General features: G+C 53.3%; 2 protein-coding genes across 2 annotated transcripts in view; both read left to right on the top strand.

Annotated features, from left to right (window-relative positions):
- Nucleotides 1–4330, top strand: part of Dnah2 (dynein axonemal heavy chain 2) — a 125824-nt gene extending 121494 nt beyond the window's left edge. Inside the window, 9 exon segments of the mRNA XM_021213005.2 lie at nt 1140–1331; nt 1503–1687; nt 1940–2168; nt 2253–2404; nt 2526–2640; nt 3247–3423; nt 3516–3590; nt 3721–3871; nt 3994–4330. Of these exon segments, the coding sequence (XP_021068664.1) occupies nt 1140–1331; nt 1503–1687; nt 1940–2168; nt 2253–2404; nt 2526–2640; nt 3247–3423; nt 3516–3590; nt 3721–3871; nt 3994–4148 (1431 nt within the window). The 3' untranslated portion in view covers nt 4149–4330.
- Nucleotides 4331–4824: 494 nt separating this feature from the next.
- Nucleotides 4825–8732, top strand: part of Kdm6b (lysine demethylase 6B) — a 20559-nt gene continuing 16651 nt past the window's right edge. The window contains exon 1 of the mRNA XM_029545857.1: nt 4825–4933. The gene's annotated coding sequence lies outside the window, so the exon portion shown is untranslated. The remainder of the gene's footprint in view (nt 4934–8732) is intronic.

Here is an 8732-nt window from a genome sequence, read left to right as displayed (position 1 = left end):
AGCCCTGGCTGACCTGGAACTCACTCTGTAGACCAGGCTGGCCTCGAACTCAGAAATCTGCCTGCCTCTGCCTCCCGAGTGCTGGGATTAAAGGCTTGTGCCACCACGCCCGGCCCTTTTTTGGTTTTTCAAGACAGGGTTTCTGTGTAGCCCTGGCTGTCCTGGAACTCACCAGGCTGGCCTCGAACTCAGAAACCCATCTGCCTCTGCCTCCTGAGTGCTGGGATTAAAGCCGTGTGCCACCACCTCCTGCCTATTTGTTTTCTTCTTTTCCTTCCTTTCCTTTTTTCCTTTTGCCATGTACCCTCCAGGTTGGCCTGGAGCTTATGATTTCCCAAGGGTACTCTCAAACTTGCAATCCCATACATATATTTTTTTCCTCAGTTGCAGCAGACTGATAGTTTAGCTCCCTGGTAGAATATTAGAATATTTTCCTGGCACAAACAAGTCTTTGAGATTCAGTCCCCAGCATTGAAATAAAACAAGTAACAATGAAACACTAATTGTAAGTGTACATTTCTGTCTTTATTCATATTTTCTGGCATCCACAAATTAAATTGGCTCTTCCACGGAGGACATCATGATTGAGAGAGTTTAGCACAGAGGAGGGGCTGGGTTCTGTGGCACATATCTGTTATCCTAGCATTGTCAAGAAGGCAGGAAGATATCTGTGAGTTCCAGGTCCACCTGGTTGGTCTACATCACAATTGCAGACCAGCCAGAGCTACACAATGAAAACTTGTCTCCAAAAAAGAAGCTGGGGGCAGGGGCGCTGAGGATGTAGCTCAGTGGCAGAGTCATCATGCCTGACATATTGAAGCCCAAGGTTCAGTGTCCATATTAGCTCCCAGAGAAGAGATGATGATGATGATGGTGATGACGGTGGTGGTGGTGGTGGTGGTGAGGGAGAACGTAGGATTACTGGTGGCACACAGTCAGTGTAGAAAGGTCCTCCCCGTGTAAACGAGCATCTCTCTGGACACGCAGCTCAGAGGCTAGTTGTATTCAGTCAGCTTCCTCTCACCCCTCCAGACAGGGCCTTTGTGCAAGGCCTCCTCCACAACTTCCCCCACGTGACACTGCTGTGTCAGGGCTGAGATGAGCGTGACAAACATCACCCTGTAGTTCCTTGTCCTCAGGGTCTGAAGGCCAACATGACGCGTCTGTACCAGCTGATGACAGAGGCGCAGTTCACCCACTGCTCCAAGCCTGCCAAGTATAAGAAGCTGCTCTTTGCCCTCTGCTTCTTCCACTCCATATTACTTGAGCGCAAAAAATTTTTACAGCTCGGCTGGAATATTATCTATGGCTTCAACGACTCTGACTTTGAGGTTTGTGCTAACCAGGGGTCTCCCATGCCAGCCCTTTCTTCTCATATGTCATGCCCTGTGGGCTCTTTTGTGGGAATCTTGGCTGCCAGGAAGCTGATGGTAACCCCCCTACTAGGAGAGCCCTTGCCATAACTATATGGCATTGTGGACTTGGGTTGGGACTTCACACAGGTGTCAGAGAACCTGCTGAGCCTCTACCTGGATGAGTACGAAGAGACACCCTGGGACGCACTCAAATACCTCATCGCCGGCGTCAACTATGGGGGACACGTCACAGATGACTGGGATCGGCGTCTGCTCACCACCTATATCAATGATTATTTCTGTGACCTGAGCCTAACAACTCCCTTCTACCGGTGAGGGGGGTGGGTAGCACACTGAGTAAGGGGTATAAGCAGACCAGAGACCAGGGTTGAATGGTGTGTGTGTGTGCGCGTGTGTGCACTTGCGTGTAGGAGGTTGAAAGGAAATGGAATTTGTGAAATTGGGAGGCAGAGCATGAGCTGCAGCCATAGCTAGACAAATGGGGATGCACCGAGCCTGGGGTCCAGGCTCAGTGTGGAAGCTCAGGTCCTGCAATCTGTTGATTCTTGGCTGTGACTGCTCAGGTTGTCTGTACTGGACACTTATTACATCCCCAAGGACGGGAGCTTGGCCTCTTACAAAGAATATATCAGCATGCTGCCTAGTATGGACCCCCCTGAGGCCTTTGGCCAACACCCCAACGCCGATGTGGCCTCCCAGATCACGGAGGCCCGGACCCTCTTTGAGACTCTGCTTTCCTTGCAACCCCAAATCACACCCACCAGGATTGGTGGCCAGAGCAGGGAAGAGAAGGTAGGAAGAGAGGATGCCCCCGGGGAGATGGGGAGACAGCGTGTTGAGGAAGGGCAGCCTAGCCCCGAGCTTCTGCCTCCCTAGGTCCTAGAGTTGGCTGCCGATGTGAAACAGAAGATCCCCGAGATGATCGACTATGAGGGGACCCGAAAGTTGCTGGCTCTTGACCCCTCCCCACTCAATGTGGTCCTCCTGCAGGAGATCCAGAGATATAACAAGTTGATGAAGACCATCTTGTAAGACGGAAGAAACACTGTAGAATGTGGGAGGGGAAAGAGAAAGGCCCCGCACTCACAGTTGGCATGGCTCTCCCAGGCCTGCACCTCTTTAATACCCTACCTGCCTCCTTCCACTCAGGTTCTCCCTGACAGACTTAGAGAAGGGCATCCAGGGCCTCATCGTCATGTCAACAAGCCTGGAAGAGATTTTCAACTGCATATTTGATGCTCATGTCCCTCCACTCTGGGGAAAGGCAAGCTCCCACCGCTGTCCAGTCCTAACCCTGACGCTCCTCTTCATGTCACTCCCAGGAGGCATATAGCAGACTTCAAAGAGCCTGGGGTTCCGACCCAGATAGGTTCAGGGTGTTGAGATCTGGCTCTGCCATTCACTGACTGCTGACCTTTAACTTACAGATGTAGTCACATTAATTTCTGCAAGGATATTTCAAGGATACCACACCCCCAAATACTGTCCGTGGTACTCACTTAAGTACCTGGTCTCATTCAAAACTCGGAAATATGAAACGACCCGAGTGCCAAGCACAACGCTCAAAAGGTTTCAGATTAATAATTTTTCAAATTAGGGATCCTCAACCAGTAGTCTATGCAAATATTCCAAGCACACCCTGAAAAACCCATGAGAAATCTGAAACTCTTCTGGCGCCGTGCATTTTGGATAAAGGATAATCTTGTAGTGATATTATTAATAAGTAACTGCTATTTTATGCTCCACCCTCCACCCCGCCCCCCACCCCCAGTTAACTTTTGGAGAGCTTTGGTGGATGCCCCAGGTGTTCTTAATACTGACAGGGAAAGCATTCCGGACAGAACAACACATGCACCCCCTCCTTCCTCAGGTATATCCCTCACAAAAGCCCTTGGCGTCATGGACCCGAGACTTGGCCGTGCGTGTGGAACAGTTTGAAACATGGGCCAGTCGAGCCCGCCCTCCGGTGCTCTTTTGGCTGTCTGGCTTCACTTTCCCCACTGGCTTCCTCACTGCGGTACTGCAATCTGCGGCTCGCCAAAACAACGTGAGCATCCAGAGCCGGGAGGCAGCCTAGGAACGTGCATTCATCCGTTCTCTTCCTTGGGAGCCTCCTTCATTGTCGCCTTCAATCCACAGATCTCAGTGGACAGCCTCTCTTGGGAGTTTATAGTTTCCACTGTGGACGACAGCAACCTGGTGTATCCACCCAAGGTGGGCTCGGGATGAGGAGGGAAACTGAAGAAACAGTGGGAAGTGGGGCGAAGAGGAGGACAGAGGAGTTAGGTCAAAGGTATTGTCAACGTAGGGTCTTTCCCCCAACTATGTCGCGATTTCTCTCCAGGATGGCGTTTGGGTTCGGGGCTTGTACCTGGAGGGTGCTGGCTGGGACCGAAAGAATTCTTGTTTAGTGGAAGCGGAGCCCATGCAGCTGGTTTGCCTCATGCCCACGATCCACTTCCGTCCAGCAGAGAGTCGAAAGAAAAGTGCCAAGGGTGGGAAACTGCCCCCTCCCCATCCCGTTTGGATGCTAACCCACCCTCTCTGCTCCAGTTCCCAAATGCACCTGCTCTGATCTTCCAGGCTCCAGAATCTGACTTCTTTTCTTCTCCCCTAGGCATGTACTCCTGTCCCTGCTATTATTATCCCAACCGGGCAGGCAGCACAGATCGAGCCTCCTTTGTCATAGGCATCGATCTCCGATCTGGATCCATGACATCTGATCACTGGATTAAGAGGGGCACTGCTCTACTGATGAGCCTGGACAGCTGATGAGCCCTTCTTTCCTCCTTGAGAGGGTCGGAAGCCCTAGGACCTTGAACTAAAGCTGGATCTCAGGCTTTGACCTTAGCTGAATCCAGCATATAGTGACACTCTGACAGTACCTAGTGGCGCTAGCGGTAAAGGTGCAAGACTTGTATTGGCGTTCAGCGCAGTAAAAAACGTGCAAAACCAAGCCCCAAGTCTCTCAATGGAGTGATGGTGTTTTAGTGTGTGTTGGGGGTGGAGGAAACCTGGAGGAGGGAGGGAAGCTGGGACTTACTACTGGTAAGGAGCTGCTACAGCCAGAACTGAGAAGAGAAAGTGGGGTGGCCTATGGAGGAGGCGTGGCCTTGAACTACTTGCCCGCCAGGCCTAAAAGGAGGTGTGACCAAATCGCCAGGAAAGGATTTGAGCAGGCGGGGCGGGGCTTGCTTTGGAAGGGCGCGGGATGCAAATGGAATAGAGACTTGTCAGGTAAGGGTCCGGGATAGGCTCTATATTCTGCACTCTAAGGAAGCCTTGCAATCCTTACTGGGGATTCTTATCTGAGACTACAGTTGAGCGGAGCGGGACCGAAGGCAGGGCGGAGCCGGAGAGAGGGACTTCAGCGCGAGGGGCGGGACGACGAGTCGGGGGCGGGGTTGAGGAAGGGGGCGGGGGCGGGTGTTTGTGTTGGAAAATCAAACTGCGCCACGGGGTGGAGCGGCCCCCCCAACTCCTGTCTGGGAGAGGGGGGGCCGCTCGACCCCCGAGAGGCCTTGAAGATCCTGAACACCTGGGACCCCCAGAACCAGGTAATGGGAAGCCGCAGGGACTTTTGGAAAGAGGGAGATCATCTCCTTGCAAGGGGGAGGGGCGGGACGTCAGACTCTCTGGAGAGGTCGGGCAAGGGATGAGCATTTGGGTCTTGGGAAAAGCAATGGCAGAGTGGGGGCGCAGGACATCTAAGTCCCCCAAAAGGGAACAAGGCAAAGGTAGTGGAAAACCCGTGATCTCGGCTCTAAAGGTCAAGAGGGCCTAAAAGTAATCCCAGTCCCGCCTGGGATGGGGAATTGACACTAGGGCGGGGCTCAGCGGTCCTGAGGAAGGAGACCATAGGACAGTTTGCAGATAGGGCTACCGCTAGGCGCTGGTCCACTGAGATCAGAAGCGACCAGGCAAAGTGAACCTCCAGTTACGGGGCCACTTGAAGGTTCCCTCCAGCTCTTTTCTCCGGGGAGATGTGTATGTATTCTCAACTTTCACCATCCCTCCAGGAGCGGTAGCTTTTCCATCTCACCGCACCTTCTGCTCTCGGCCTCGCCCGGCTCGGTCTCCTAGTCCCCGGTGCCCTCCTCACTTTTCCGTCTTCAGTTCCCTAGCCTTCACTGGGCTCTGGCCCTTTCTCCGTGCTGAACCTTTCCCACGTAGCCACGAGATGGCGAAGATGAGACGCCCACCAGAGTCGAGGGCCTTGCGGGTTGGGGGGGGGGCTATAGCTGTGACACGCACCTTTGAGAAAGGTGCGCTGAGATTCACCTTTGATTGATTCCCTGTCATCCGTCTGGCACCCGCCCTCGGCCCAGGAAATTGTAAGCATAGGGGTAAAGTGCAGAAGCTAGGGACAGGGCGAGAGACTATGCTTTTTCCGGCCTAGAACAAACAGTGGTGAAGTGGCATGTGGGTTGAGTTGGTCACTAAACTGCAGATTCGTTTCCGGCTTGTCGTGGCCTGTTATTGTGTCTTGGGGGCTGGAGTGTGGGGGAAGTCGAAGGCAGAACACCTAATTCCTGGCGATGAGAACTCCGAGAGAAAAAGAAGAGAAGTAACTAATTGAGGTGCGATAGGAACGGACCCAGTGGTCGTTCAGAGTAAGGCAGGTCGAACCTCCGTCGCTTGCCAGGGTTGTTTTCTCAGTTGCCAGAGTAACAGGCTGGGGAAACGTCCACCGCCAGATTCCCAAACTCACTCTCTCCAGTCCAATCGGCTTTAGCGGACGTCGACTACGTCAGGGCCCTAGTGACCAATGGGGAGCTGTCATTTTAGAGGGCCTGAAAGAGGGAGAGGGAGGAGGTGGAAGGAGGGGTGGCGGTGGCTACCCGGGATCCGCACGTGCACTCCCACACGCTCCACTCCCGGTACAACCCCTTCCACCGCACGAGCCCAGACAGCCTGGTGCGCCTGCGCGGCGAGTCGTCCCCGCTCCCTCCCTCCCCTTTGCCTCAGGTCGTCAGTCTGTGTTTGCAAACTCGTCCCGGGTTGTGTTTCTCAACCCCTGCGGGCCCAGACGTCTGGGTGGGTTTGCGCTCTTCAGCCGGGTGTCGACGGTTAATGTCAGCCTCTCGAGGGAAGGCCCGCTACCTGTGTTGCCCACCGCCACCCCCAGCTGGCGCCCCCAGCTCCCAGGTGGGCTGGGCGGAGCTGTGGTTTCCGGCCCCCTGGGCTCAGCCGCGGCTTTCCCGAGCACGAGCTTAGGGTGTTTCCACAAAAGAAAGGGAGTGGGTACCAGCGCCCCTTTCCGAGGCTTAACCCACCCAGGCCTAGCTGCAGCTAGTGACAGGGCAGGACACTGTGAGAAGTCCCCTGTGGTCAGAGGGCCATTACGCCCATTTTTTTTTTCTTGTAAATTCCTGCTTTTTGATAGGCAAACCAGACCTTCCCCTTCCCTTCCTTAACATTTCCTCCTCGCACGCTCTGCCGTTCTTTACACCTCCCTTGGCTCCTTTCGGGCTGTCTGTCCCCGTCTCCACTCGTCCTTCTCCGCTTCTCCAGAGGGTTATATAACTCTTCCTCTCCGCGTGTCCTGATTTCAACTCCACAGACTCCGCCCTGGAACGGCGCGGGAGGGGCGGGAGAGTTGGGGACCCAGACAGATTCCGGCTGGCGGCCAGCTGGGGCACAAGGGATCCTGCAGATAGCAGACGGAGTCCCGCGGGACTTGGTTGGTGCCCCGTCCCTTAGTCTCCCGCCCCTAACCAGGGATCAAGCCCAGAAGAAAGAAGGCACAGTATTTCCGAGGGGCGTGTCGGGACAGTCAGAAATGTGGGTTGGGAGGTCACGGCTGGAGGCTGAGAGGAGGAGGCAGGCGAATGACCGGATTCCCTCGGATTGGTTCTGCCGGGGTTAACAGAGATAAAGGCAGGACGCCTGGGTTCCCTCCTTCGTCTCCTTTTTGGGTTCCCAGAATTCCTAAAGCTATTTTCTCAGGAAATTTAGCCAGCCAGCAGCTTCTTCGCCCTGGTAGGAGTCAAAGGTCTGTGTTCGAGGTGGCCTGGGATGATGTCACCAGTGCACGTGCCCCGGGACGGTTGCCAGGCAATGCGATCTCCTCCCCTTTCCATTCCCTCCCACCTCTGCCCAGAGTCCCGTTCCAGTCCCGTGCCATCTCTTTCTCCTTTCCTTTCCCTTGGCATTAGCATCCTGCAGGTGGGAAACCCTGGCCTGGAGTTTCGTGAGGGGGAGGGGCGCGGGTGTGGTGTGGCCTGAAAGACTTTGCCCCTTTGCTGGCTTGAGAGAATTCTGGGTTTTTTTTTTTTTTTTTTTTTTCCTTTTTCCTAGATTGCCATGGAAAAACTTCCTCTCCGGTTCCCATTACCCCACCCCCGTACTCCCTCCCGTGCGCCCTTGGAAGAGTCCCCTGGAAGTCTTTTTACTTTCCCACCTGCTGCATGGCCCAGTGTCATGTTGCCCCCTTCCCCGTCTTGAGCTGAAGTGGGTGTAGTTGCAAGACAGCTGCCCCTAAGAGAGGAGCTGTATGTGGCTATACACACCAGCTCATCCCTGAGACTCCCTTCACCTCCTCTCACCAAACTGAGGAAAAAAGAGTTAGGCTGAAAAGTCAAGGTCTTTCTCTGTGTAGGTAGGTGGGTCAGCTTCTGGTGTTGCCCACTTGTGAGAGAGAAGTCCAGGATAGTTATGGCTGCCCTCTGTTAAATCTTGGAGTTGGTGATGGTATTACATGTGTTCCTTTCATGTGCCTTAGAATTTGGATTGTCGGCTCAAACCTGGATTCTAATCCCAGCTCTGTCACTAAATGGGACTCGGGGAAAAGTCACAACCTTTCAGAACCTCCTATCCTTAATCTGGGACATTTAAATATCAATACTTACCTTCTACCTGATGGAGGGGGTAGTGAAATAATTTATGCAAAGCATTTAGCACAGCGGTTGGTATAAAATTAATACCGAATGAGTATCAGAAAATACATATTATTAGATGTTGTTAGTTATTATAGTGGGTGGACCTGTTTCTAAAGTAGCCCTCCGGGGGGATTGGTTAAAGAGTGGAGAATTCTGCTACCTGGAGTTGTGTGTGTGTGTGGGTGTCAGGGATTAGCATCGACTACTTTATGTACCTGATTTGATATGGGCTTTAGCCAGATTTGTATTGCTTTCTTTAGGTTTATTTTCCCCCTCCTTAAAAAAAAATTGCTAAGACTATATTCCTTTGGCTGTTAAAATAATTACGTTGTGGCTTGTGATTTTCAAGCGATACTCCGGTTCCCTCCCATGTTGCTCTCTGGAGCCTTTCATTTTGCAAAGGGACTCCACGGTTTCCCTAGCGGGGACATGGCTAGGCAAAAGGGGTGTGTAAAAGGTTGGGGTGGGTGGGTGG

The sequence above is a fragment of the Mus pahari genome, chromosome 14 (assembly GCF_900095145.1).
Source record: "Mus pahari chromosome 14, PAHARI_EIJ_v1.1, whole genome shotgun sequence".
Lineage (NCBI taxonomy): Eukaryota > Metazoa > Chordata > Mammalia > Rodentia > Muridae > Mus > Mus pahari.
The sequence above is the reverse complement of the archived record's forward strand: the minus strand, read 5'-3'. Positions and strand labels throughout refer to the sequence as shown.